Genomic DNA, 12,623 nt, shown 5'->3' on the forward strand with positions numbered 1-12,623 from the left:
AAGATTGCCATAGGCAAATAATCATGACATCATTTTAATGTGTTACTAGTAATAAAAAACAGAAAAATATTGTAATGGTATTGGAGGCGAGTTTTGATCAGCTCTATTTTGTCAAAGACAATATAGCTAACATTTCTTTGACATTTATATTGACAATAACTGTCAGTTTCTCTCGATATTTGGATGCATTGCGCGATATTGTGTTATTTGTGTTTGATATGGCTGATTTCTAAATAAAAGTGGTAAAATGGATGAGGTTGCCAAATTAGAACATCTTTCGCTGGTGTCCAAGGTGTGCACTGAGCTCGATAACCATTTAGGGCTAAATGACAAAGACCTAGGTAAGTTGACAAAGTTAAACTACAATCATTCACGTTCACATTAATAAAAGCAGTTGTGCCTCACGGTTCGTAGTTTTCTATCAATTGAGTTGAGAATAACGTGGTTAACTACGTTTTTGTATTATACTGCACTCTCCACAATATCATTTTATGTGTATCATAAACATGTCATGTGCTATTACACGCTGTTTATTAAAACTATACCGTTTTTTCTTGTTACAGCTGAATTTATCATCGATATAGCCGACAAAAATCCAACATTTGACTGTTTCAAGAAAGCTTTGGTTGAAAATGGGGCTGAATTCTCAGATTCATTTATGACCAATTTGTTACGTATAATACAGCATATGAAACCTGTGAACAATGCTTCAAACGTTGAAGAGTCAAGTAGTCATAGTAAGAATCCACTAGCTAACAAGTTCCCAGGACTAGCAATACCTAATGAGAAGCCACCAAAATTCTCTGATGATGAAGTAGACAGTGAAGAAGATGAAAAGAAAAACAAAAGACTGACATCAAAAGAGATATTTAAAAGTGAATCTAAGAGCAAGTCTAATGATGATGTGGTTGATCAAGCCATGGCTGAGTTGGAAGCACTGGCACCAAGTTTAAATACTGGTGCAAAGAAGGAGCCTCCTAAAAAGGAGACTAAACCCAAAGAAGAGGTAAAAAAACGTGAAAGAAGTGCAAGTATAGAACGTAAAGACACTGGCAGGACTAGAGATAGATCTAGAGACAGGAAGAGACGCAGCAAGAGTAGAGATAGAAGGAGTCGTAGCAGAGATAGACGAAGCAGAAGTAGAGATAGGAGGGGACATGACAAAGTAGACAAAGACAGAGACAGAGGGGACAAAAATCGAGATAGAGACAGGGGGGACAAACATAGGGACAGGGGAGAAAGGTATAGGGACCATGATAAAGGATACAAAGATCGGGAGGAGAGAGACAGAGATAGAGGTGATAGTCAGAGGGACAGAGATAGAAGAAGAAGGTCTCGAAGTCGCCACCGATCTAGGGAAAGGCACAGGAGATCTCGGTCCAGGGGCAAGAGGTCTCCTTCCAGAGAGAGGGAGAGGGAAGACAGATATGGAGACTATGGCAAGAAGCCTAGAAAGAAGAGCCCTGAGGTTGATATGAGTGATGATCCTGATCCTGGTAAAGTGAGTAACACTGTTACAATATATTACATTTTGAATAACTATAATAACTAGGTTAGTTATGAGATATCAGCTTAGTTATGAATTTGATAATGCTTTGAGTCATTAATATTCCTGTTTATCTATCTCTGTTTATACTTAATAGACCTATGATTTAACTTATATGTGTTTATTATTTAACTTACATCAGTAAAAGTAAAATAAATAAAAAAATACATTTAATGTAAATTGAAAGGTCATATATTTTCACTTAAAATCATACATACTTATTCAATTTTTTTTCCTCAGATTTACAACGGCAGAGTGGCCAACATAGTGCCATTTGGATGTTTTGTCCAAATAGAGGGTGTAAAGAAGAGGTGGGAGGGGCTGGTGCATGTTTCACAGCTGAGGTCTGAGGGCAGAGTCACCAATGTCTCTGAAGTAGTCAACAGAGGAGACAAAGTCAAGGTAAACTTATTAATATTCATTGTTGCTATTGAAAATATTATTTTGGATGTGATATAGTTATAGAAATGCCAGCTGTAGGATCAATTTATGTAACACCTCGTATTTTGCCATGCTCGAAAAATAAAATGCTGGTCCACAGCTTTCTATAGGTAAATGCATTAAATTTCAAATTAGATGACTAAATATAAAATTTATTTCAGTTTAAATGTATAACATTGAGTTTTTAACAATTAAATATATCTTTACATATCATATCTTTTTGCTTGATATTATATCAATAATTTGCTTTATTTGCAGGTGAAAGTACTATCAGTGACAGGTCAGAAGGTCTCCCTCACCATGAAGGATGTATGTCAGGACACTGGCAAGGATCTCAACCCAACATCACATGCACATTTAGAGGTAAGCCAACTTAGTAAGTTATTTGCCTACTAAGTAACATCTTTATAAAATAACTAGCGGACCCGACAGACGTTGTCCTGTCTAATAAATTAAAAATTTATTAAAAAAACATTGTCCAGGGGACAAAATTGTGCTAAACCATTCTCAGATTCCCTTGAACACAAACAAAAAATTTCATCAAAATCGGTCCAGTCGTTTAAGAGAAGTTCAGTGACATACACACTTACAGAAGAATTATATATATAAAGATATCCTTTAAAAATGAGGCTGCTAAATCACTTTCTTGCATAAACTTAATATAATTGTGAACATTCTAGGCTGAACGTGAAGGTCGTAACCCGGATCGTCCGCCGCCAAATGCGACAGTACTTGCTGGACTGCAGGGAGGTCTCGACCCTGACGAGGACTCCAGCCGCAAGAGAGTCACCAGGATATCCAGCCCTGAGAGATGGGAGATCAAACAAGTATGTAACATTATCAAACAGTATCAGCTTTCTCTACACATAATATACGTTTAATATACTTGTTACACCCGAAGTTTTAGGAACGTAATGTAAGACGTAATATATTTCTGGTCTAAATTTTTTTTTGCTCTTTCACAGATGATATCATCAGGCGTCATAGACAAGAGTGAGTTGCCAGACTTCGACGAAGAGACGGGACTACTACCTAAGGACGAAGATGGCGAGGCTGACATAGAAATAGAGCTGGTTGAAGAAGAACCTCCTTTCCTCCAAGGACATGGTCGCGCGCTACACGATCTCTCACCTGTGAGGATAGTCAAGAACCCTGACGGGTCCCTAGCACAAGCAGCCATGATGCAGTCAGCTCTAGCGAAAGAAAGAAGAGAACAAAAGATGATTCAAAGAGAAGCAGAGATGGAGAGCTTGCCAATGGGCTTGAATAAGAACTGGATAGATCCTCTGCCAGAAAGTGATGGCAGAGCTTTAGCTGCGAATATGAGAGGGACAGGTATAACTCCTCAAGACCTGCCTGAATGGAAGAAACATGTGATTGGGGGGAAGAAATCTTCGTTTGGTAAGAAGACTAACTTGTCGCTGTTGGAGCAGAGGCAATCACTGCCTATTTATAAACTGAGAGATGAGTTGACAAAGGTATGTTCTATTCAATATTCTTACATAGGAACAATTTATCGGCGGCAATATTCGGCGAAGAAAATTGTACATTGCTTTACCCAGATATTTTATTAATGATTTTATTTAGTCACAATTTTTAAAAACGCAATTATTTTGGGATAAATAATACTAATTTGAAACTTTGTAGTAATTCGTATATTTCTTCCCTCAGGCTGTAGCCGACAATCAAATCCTCATCGTCATTGGAGAGACAGGCTCTGGTAAGACAACCCAGATCACTCAATACTTGGCGGAGTGTGGTCTGACCGCTCGCGGTAAGATCGCGTGCACTCAGCCGCGTCGTGTGGCCGCCATGTCTGTCGCTAAGAGAGTCGCTGAGGAGTTCGGCTGTAGGCTCGGACAGGAAGTCGGTTACACTATCCGTTTCGAAGACTGTACCAGCCCTGAAACTGTCATCAAGTAAGTTTCTTTCTGAGACAATATTTATATGTCTCGCTACAATCGCAATGTTTGAGTATGTATAAAAGCCTTATTTTTTTATTTATTGACCGAGTTGTTGTTAGAAGAATGATTTTGAAATGAGTCCTTTTGTATATTTTGCTAGAATAGGAAACATTTGTCTCAAAATTCATGATTTACCTATCCATCATTAGTGCAATAAGTCCTTAGTCTCCCTGAAGTGCATCTATATACTAACTGTACTTTCATTCCACAGGTACATGACAGACGGTATGTTGCTCCGTGAGTGTCTCATGGACTTAGATCTGAAGACGTACTCAGTGATCATGTTGGACGAGGCTCACGAGCGCACCATCCACACAGACGTACTATTCGGTCTACTCAAGCAAGCGGTACAGAAACGACCGGAACTCAAACTGATCGTCACTTCAGCGACACTTGACGCCGTTAAATTCTCACAGTACTTCTTTGAAGCTCCAATTTTCACTATACCAGGTAGAACATTCCCTGTAGAAGTATTATACACGAAAGAACCAGAAACTGACTACCTAGACGCGTCATTGATCACAGTGATGCAAATCCATTTGAGAGAACCGCCGGGAGACATTCTTTTGTTCTTAACTGGTCAGGAGGAAATTGATACCGCTTGTGAGATTCTATACGAGCGTATGAAGTCTTTGGGCCCTGATGTACCGGAGCTGATCATCTTGCCGGTGTACTCCGCGTTGCCGTCTGAAATGCAGACTCGAATCTTCGAGCCAGCACCGCCAGGGTCACGTAAAGTGGTCATTGCGACGAACATTGCTGAAACTTCGCTGACCATTGATGGCATTTATTACGTAGTGGACCCAGGGTTCGTGAAACAGAAAGTTTACAATTCGAAGACTGGAATGGATTCTTTAGTTGTTACGCCCATTTCACAGGTATGTTGCATACATTTTTAATACCGACTTCAAAGAAGATAGGAACGGAATTGTTTTGTGTTCCCATTTGTTATCCTTATATTTTACTTATTATTGTTATTTTGTACAGGCCGCAGCTAAACAACGTGCGGGTCGTGCTGGTCGTACAGGGCCGGGCAAGTGCTACCGTCTGTACACGGAGCGTGCCTACCGAGACGAGATGTTGCCCACGCCCGTGCCGGAGATACAACGGACCAATCTCGCTACTACCGTACGTATTTCTTTACTGTATTTTATGATTTACTGGAGTTGTTAGAATTTGTTACGTTTTTTTAATATAGCTTTTCACCGATAAATTATAGCCCCATAGCCAGTTGCGCCTACCGGTCGGTAAACGATCTGTGGGTTAAGCAACCATTGGCGTGGTCATTCCATAGATGGGTGACCGCATAGTGGTATTTGAACTGGGCGTCTCCGTGCTTCGGAGGGCACGTTAAAAGTCGGTCCCGGTTGTTGTCTACTAAGATAACAGTCGTTAAGCCACGTCAAAAGGCTCTCGAACTACAAACAAAACGAAGGGCTACAAACAAACAACGATAAATTGACACTTGATGTTTAAACGTCGGTAATATAGACAGCAAGAGATATACAAAGTGTAGTTGGTCCAACCCTACTGACTTTAGGAATTCTAAAACTGATGTGTGATACTTTTAACTGTTGTGTATTTCAGGTGTTACAATTGAAAACGATGGGTATTAACGACTTGCTTCACTTCGACTTCATGGACGCGCCGCCCGTCGAGTCTCTCATCATGGCGCTGGAACAACTGCACTCGCTCTCTGCGCTCGACTCCGAAGGATTGCTTACTAGGCTGGGACGCCGAGTACGTATTCATTGAAATACCGTATTTTTTATTATCACATTAAACAAAATATTACATCACCTTGTAGCTGTAGCTCTGATAGTCCAATTTCAGAATGATCTTAATCTAAGTAAAGTTATAGATTTTTAAAACATTTATTCTGCAATTGTATAGTTTTTAAAATACTACTGAATATTATATGCTCACTATAACCTTAAAAATAAGGCACATATTAAGCATGTCTATAAAGTCGTCCTTTCGATTTTGTGTATAGTTGTAACCTTATTTTTCCTTTTCCAGATGGCAGAATTCCCTCTAGAACCGAATCTATCAAAGATCCTCATCATGTCAGTAGCACTGCAGTGTTCAGACGAGATCCTCACCATCGTGTCCATGTTGAGCGTGCAGAACGTGTTCTACAGACCGAAGGACAAGCAAGCCCTGGCCGACCAGAAGAAGGCCAAGTTCAATCAGCCGGAGGGAGATCACCTCACGCTGTTAGCCGTGTACAACAGTTGGAGAAACAATAAGTTCTCAAACGCATGGTGTTATGAAAACTTCGTACAGATACGTACGCTGAAACGTGCCCAGGATGTCAGGAAACAGTTGCTCGGGATTATGGATAGGTAAGTTGATAATATAGATTAGTGGCTGTGTAACATCCATTTAAAAATCTCTATGTTATAGAAATTAAGTGTAATGTTTTTATAGCAGCAGGAATAGTTATATTATCGACAGTTTCTTAATGATTTTATTTTATTATTAACTCACGAAACAAAGTGAAGTTTGATATAGAGTTAAACCATGGATTATTGATATTTTACTGTAATTATATAACAACTGTATATTTTTTTTTATAGGCATAAACTGGACGTGGTATCAGCAGGCAAGAACACGGTTCGCATCCAGAAGACAATATGTTCCGGTTTCTTTAGAAACGCCGCCAAGAAGGACCCGCAGGAGGGGTACAGGACTCTGGTGGACAGTCAGGTCGTCTACATACATCCATCGAGCGCCCTGTTCAATAGACAACCGGAGTGGTAAGTTACGCTACACTAAAGACTTAAGAGATTCATATTAATTTCTTTTTTCACTTACGCAACTATAGGTTTGATAAGATTTGTTTTATGACAGTATTAATGTTTCGTTTATTTTTTTACAGGGTAATCTATCACGAACTGGTGCAGACGACTAAGGAGTACATGCGAGAAGTCACCACCATTGACCCTAAATGGCTAGTGGAATTTGCCCCAGCCTTCTTCAAGTTCTCAGACCCAACCAAACTGTCCAAATTCAAGAAGAACCAACGCTTGGAGCCCCTGTACAACAAATACGAGGAGCCAAACGCTTGGAGAATATCCAGAGTCCGCAGGAGGAGGAATTAAACTGCCAATATTATGTTGTAAATATTACGATTATTTGGACCTAAAAATAAAAAGCAAAAAAATAAAATTAGTTTTAAGTAAATCCTTGAATTTTATTTTGTACCTCAGCGCTAATTTACGTGTACTTGTTTATAAATGTGGATTGGTTATGTAAATAGTTTATTTTTATTTGCATAGTGCTAATTAGTGTTAAATGTTATGTAAGCTAAGACAAAACTAAGCTTGACAAATTAACATCAACGACGGGTAAGAGCACAGGACAAACTAACCTGGATGTGCGAAGGCCACGTAAGTTGCTGTTTATGAATATTTCAATAGCGTTCACATTTTATCCATAACATCCTGTCTCTTACACACAGTCCGATAAACACCTGCATTACATCAAAGTTTATCGAGCTTTAGCTAAATAAAGCAAATATAGAAACGAAACGTATAGTAAAATTACAAGCATCTCTGTACTAGTGACGGAACTAAACGCAAACGTCAAATTTAGAATATTGCTTTGATTGCGAAATTTTACCGAAATTACACAAATATACGGAAAAATGAGCTGAAATGTTGTAATTACTCTGAATTATTTATAAATTTTGTTGTCACATTGGTCAGTATATATTTTGCAAGAGCCATGGAATTTTTGTCGGAAATAGTTGGGGAAACGGTGATACTCGGGATAGATTCGCTTATCTTGGGATTTTGTGTGAAACAGCTGAGCAAATGTAAACATATCCTGAATGCCCTACAGGTAAGGATCTTCTTTATATTTTGTAATTGTAGTGCTTTTGTCGTTACATCAGTATATTTCGTAAAAATTATTAGATTATTTTAAAACAAGTTAATATAATAAGCACAAGAAGTACTTGCTTCAATATCTAAATTAAATAAAATGAATTCATTTAATATCTGTTAAGCTGTGTTTATAAGTTTAGCTGCACATAAGTTTGTAATAATGTGTATAATTTAACATATATTGTAAATTATCAATGTAATATTTACATTTAATATGTACTTTGTACTTAACCCCATCAAATTTTTAAATAAGTATTTACTCTTCGCCAAAGTGAATAATGTAGTGATGATTTTCAGACAGCACCGGTTCTAGATATAGATGCCACTCTGAACAAAGAGATCAACAAGTACCCCAATGACATAATCCCTTATGTGGTGATCAGAGGGCTGGTGAAGCCACTGGGCAACCCCATCACTAGCAACTATAATAATTCGGTCACTGGGGTTGTGCAGAGGTAAATAAATTAGTTTACACTATAAGTTTTTATATAACATTTAACATTTACATTCATGCTTGAAACATTTTAAACTTTATTCAATTTACTTGCAACAAAATTCATAGAATTGTACCTAGTCATATTGTAATAAAAATCTTATGAAAAATATTACTGTGTCTTACAGGCTAACAATAAAAGAGCATGTAATAGCAAGAACATCAGCGGGCTTCTGGTCTGATCAGACTCGCACTATACATGAAGTGTGCAACTCCACTCCCTTCGTGCTCAACAATGGCAAATACAGCATCGAGGTGGTGGATGCACTTACTGCTGAGTTACTTGGTAAGTACATCTGAAAACACAAAATAATCAGATGACTATTTTCATTGACATTGCAGCATTAAATATGACTTTTTCTTCTTTTAGACATGGATGTCATATCAGACAAGTTTGAGCCCATGTCCCCTGGTGTAATAGACCATGTGTGGGGCTTCTTCTCCGGCGTGCGCCAACGTGGCCTGCAAACTATGGAAGAGATGCTCCGCGATGGCTCCTACATCACAGCTATAGGAGAGCTCAGTAGGAGCCATAGTGGCTCCCTCAAAATACAGCCGCCCAGAGATGGACTACCCTTGTATTTGACGACGGCTACTAAATCCAGCTTATTGAAACGATTGGCGAGCTCTAGGGACTTCCTAAGGTAATTATGATCTACTTCAGTAGCCCAGTTAATCTTGTAATGTGATTTTTATTTCCTTCTATGCATGCCTAATTCTAATGTTTTGTTGGCAGGGTGCTACTGGTGCTATTCGGCAGCGTAGCCGTTGCTGCATCTTGTCGCATCGCGTACAAATATATTAAACGTCGCAAGCGCCGCGCCATAGAAGATAACATGAAGAAACAGCTCGCGGCCGGCCGGCGACAGAGACGAGCTCACGCGCGCGACAAGAACCTGACGGAAGCACAGCTTTGTGTTGTATGCACTGAGAACCCTAAAGAGGTAATATCAAAGGCAGAAGAAACATGTTTAATGTCTTATGTATAAAACGTTGTTTGAATAGCTAACCATTTAAAAATATAACTTTTCAGATAATCCTGCTACCATGCGGCCATGTCTGCCTATGTGAAGATTGTTCTGACAACATAACAGACACCTGCCCCATCTGCCGCGAGAGAATAGAGTCGAGGGCACCTGCCTTCATCACGTAGGCTGTCCATGTACAGTGATTTATTTTAGGGATATTTAACTTAGCTGTCACGCCAATCTTCTGTCAAATGTCGGTGCTACGATGGAATAGAGGCAAACAAAATAAATAGCAACATTAACTTAAAATAGTTATCATCTATATAGTTCTAATGTTTACTGATTATTGAAATGTAATGATCTTATTTGAGCATATCTAAAGTTTTAAAATATCCAATTCATAATCTAAAAGAGGAAAAGCATACTTTCGCTATCATTATGTCGTAACATTAAAGTTGCAATGGATTTGGAAATATGTATTTCAAGAAAAGCATTTGTGAGCTAATGTATTTTATTAGTGAAGCTATATTGTACAAGTTGTTGTCATGTCTGTGATTGTACAAGTTTATAGATGTGCCTATGTATATTACTGTTGTCATGGTGCAGTTGTCTATTTTAAATGTGTGCTACAAATTAATATAATAATTAATAACAATCTAGGACCGCTATGGAATAGAATTAATGTTAAGTTTAGTGGTGTGATAAATGAAATTAATAAAATGTTTTTAAAATATATTTGTTTTATTGTCAGAAGCCTATTTGTAGGGAGCCCATTGTACCGCATGTACCTCCGCAGGTCTCATCATCATCTTGTTCTGTGTATAATTCTTCATTATCTGATACATTTGTACCATTCTCTGTATTTTCTTTAGTTTCGTCTAAACCATATTGTTCAAGCAACATGTCTAGTTTCTTGTTACTGGCAGCTTCATCAACACCATTAGCCTTACTCCTACAGGTGCCTGTGCCTCCACAACAGCTTGTCTTATTATCACTACATGGACTGTTATTACTGTTACACTCTTTTTTCTTACTCCTACTTTTAAGTTGCTTATTTATTTTAACATCATCTGTATCATTTAGTTCTTTTACAGCATCTACTAATGCATCAGTGTTATTCTGCTTAGCATGATAATCTTCAAGCATTCTCTTTGCTTTAGAACTCTTTCCGATTCCAAGTTTGGGCAGGCCTTTGTTCAAACCCTCTAGTAGGACACAAGCCTTGCATACTTCCTGTGATGAGACAAACTTACACCTGCTGCATATCCTCTGTGTTGGCAGTGATACTTGCTCTTTTACTGACATAGTTTCACCTGGAAAAAATTAAATTTATTATTGAGCAGCAAAATATAACTGTCACTATTTTCATTGGTGCTGAGATATTGTATAATGGTTGATATTATAAATAGCATTATAGCATTGGAATCTTATAAAGACGCTAGTAGTTTTCAAATATCTATTGTACAAGGCAGGTAAAATAGTTCATATTCTAATACCTGAATAAATAATATCCATAATACAAGAAGGTCTAATTTTCTCCATATCCTTGAGCAGTGCCCTTGCATGTCCTCTGTATGCATTGGGAGCAAACACACACTCAGTGGAGAAGTACACCAGTTTCTTGTAGTGAGCATACATCACTATCTCCTTCTCATAGGTGTACTTGAGGGGCTTCACTCTCGGGATTGAACCCTCACTACCCTGGAACAAGGTTTAGAAAGGTTTTGTTTATACTTATTTGTATGATAATCTTAAATTCTTTAATAGTTATTTGATTATTAGTTTGTATTACTGAGTTTCTATTAAATACAAGTATAAGCCATTATAACTAAATGATTGCATCAATGAATAGAAACAAAAACCCATATTCTATATGTGTAGATTACATACTGATAGTGTAAGGTTGTAATAATAAACAAATAATCTAAAAATGATAAATTGTGGTGATCACTTACAGTGGTGATAGCAGTACATCTGTTCAACCTAGCAATATCACCTCTCAGTACATTCATCAGCACAGTCTCTGCTATGTCGTCAGCATTATGTCCTGTAGCTATACATTTGACACCCAACATGGCCGCCCCTCTGTCCAGTGCCTGCCTCCTGAACACTCCACAAAAAGTGCAGTTGTTCTTCCTGCCTATCTGTGCCACTATCTCATCCATAGTCCAACCATACAGGTCTTTATAAGACAGAATTTTTAAAGGCATTTCATAATCATCACGGTTTTGTTTCACAGTTTCCAGACTGTCGTCTCTGTAGCCTGTGATACCCTCGTCTATGGACAGCAGCATAAGGTTCAACCCATAGTTGTATTGTTGATTGAGTGTCTTCATCACATGTGCAAGAACTGTGGAGTCTTTACCCCCAGACGCCGCGATGGCAACAGAATCACCTTTCTTAAATAATTCTGCCTTTGTGATAGTGTAATGTATTTCTGTCTCAAAAGCCCAGTAGAAACATTCTTTGCAAAGTGCGTCGCCGGTTTTCGGCCGCTGAAATTATACACAGAATAATGTTACACTGTTATAGATAATAAGACAAACCAGATTTTAGTAATTGTATTTTTTATAAACAGACCTTCAATACAGCGTTTTTGCCACAACCTCGCCTGCACGGCACTGGCATTGTTAATTTTATAATTTAATAGTTTTAAATAGACTTTAAATTGTATGCAAAATGTGTTATCAAGAGAAACAACACGAGTATTAACGAAGTCTAAACAACACAGTGTATTCTTCTATGAACTTGTTATCATTTGAGGCTGCAGTGATCGACTTGTGATATTATTAACAGTAAAGCCTAAAAATATCTTTCGAAAAAGCATTATAGCATGTGTCGAAATAAGATTTTAAAATGTTTTTAAAGAAACCACGAATAATAACCTAAATATTACTCTTGTTTTGACATTTTCAAAATGGCATATGACGTCAGTCTAACGTCTCACGTCAGCCTCTCTGGTACTAGAGGTGAGACGCTATCACACCACAGTTAGGGAAACACAGATGACTTGAAAAGTGAAATGGAAATAATTGAGAAAGAGAATTTTTGTTCAAATATAAACAAGCGAATCAAAATTATGAAAACTTTGAAATTCGTTAAGGTTAGCTTTATTCGCGATTTGGTTCATCAAAATGAGATGAATAGTAAAGAAGTAAAGTGAATAGTACAATAAATTACAATTAGCTAATATAAAATCTTATTTATCTCCTAAGATATTGCAAAAACGGCATACACCCAAATAGCTTGCATAATATCTAATCACAAACAGTGTCTTATGTCTATTCATTCGACAAGCGTAGGTATCTCGCCCACCTATCA

The 12,623-nt window shown here is 37.9% G+C and overlaps 3 protein-coding genes across 3 annotated transcripts; 2 read left to right on the forward strand and 1 right to left on the reverse strand.

Moving 5' to 3' along the window:
* Window positions 1–152: 152 nt before the first annotated feature.
* Window positions 153–7,137, forward strand: pea (ATP-dependent RNA helicase pea). Its single transcript, XM_076113032.1, has 13 exons — window positions 153–341; window positions 564–1,501; window positions 1,787–1,948; window positions 2,246–2,350; window positions 2,668–2,814; window positions 2,953–3,465; window positions 3,659–3,906; window positions 4,163–4,829; window positions 4,939–5,079; window positions 5,539–5,691; window positions 5,971–6,296; window positions 6,531–6,710; window positions 6,833–7,137. The coding sequence occupies exons 1-13, from the start codon at window positions 248–250 to the stop codon at window positions 7,053–7,055; spliced, it is 3,897 nt and encodes a 1,298-aa protein (XP_075969147.1). The 5' UTR covers window positions 153–247; the 3' UTR covers window positions 7,056–7,137.
* Window positions 7,138–7,528: 391 nt separating this feature from the next.
* Mul1 (Mitochondrial E3 ubiquitin protein ligase 1) lies at window positions 7,529–10,018 on the forward strand. The gene is made up of 6 exons (XM_076113037.1): window positions 7,529–7,797; window positions 8,139–8,296; window positions 8,463–8,620; window positions 8,705–8,978; window positions 9,071–9,278; window positions 9,368–10,018. Exons 1-6 carry the CDS (start codon window positions 7,681–7,683, stop codon window positions 9,485–9,487), a joined length of 1,035 nt encoding a protein of 344 aa, XP_075969152.1. The 5' UTR covers window positions 7,529–7,680; the 3' UTR covers window positions 9,488–10,018.
* A 3-nt stretch (window positions 10,019–10,021) lies between these two features.
* Ctu1 (Cytosolic thiouridylase subunit 1) lies at window positions 10,022–12,240 on the reverse strand. The gene is made up of 4 exons (XM_076113036.1): window positions 11,883–12,240; window positions 11,258–11,797; window positions 10,799–11,003; window positions 10,022–10,615 (listed from the first exon to the last, which is right to left on the reverse strand). The coding sequence occupies exons 1-4, from the start codon at window positions 11,928–11,930 to the stop codon at window positions 10,050–10,052; spliced, it is 1,359 nt and encodes a 452-aa protein (XP_075969151.1). The 5' UTR covers window positions 11,931–12,240; the 3' UTR covers window positions 10,022–10,049.
* Window positions 12,241–12,623: the final 383 nt, after the last annotated feature.

Source organism: Anticarsia gemmatalis, chromosome 4 (assembly GCF_050436995.1).
Source record: "Anticarsia gemmatalis isolate Benzon Research Colony breed Stoneville strain chromosome 4, ilAntGemm2 primary, whole genome shotgun sequence".
Taxonomy (NCBI): domain Eukaryota; kingdom Metazoa; phylum Arthropoda; class Insecta; order Lepidoptera; family Erebidae; genus Anticarsia; species Anticarsia gemmatalis.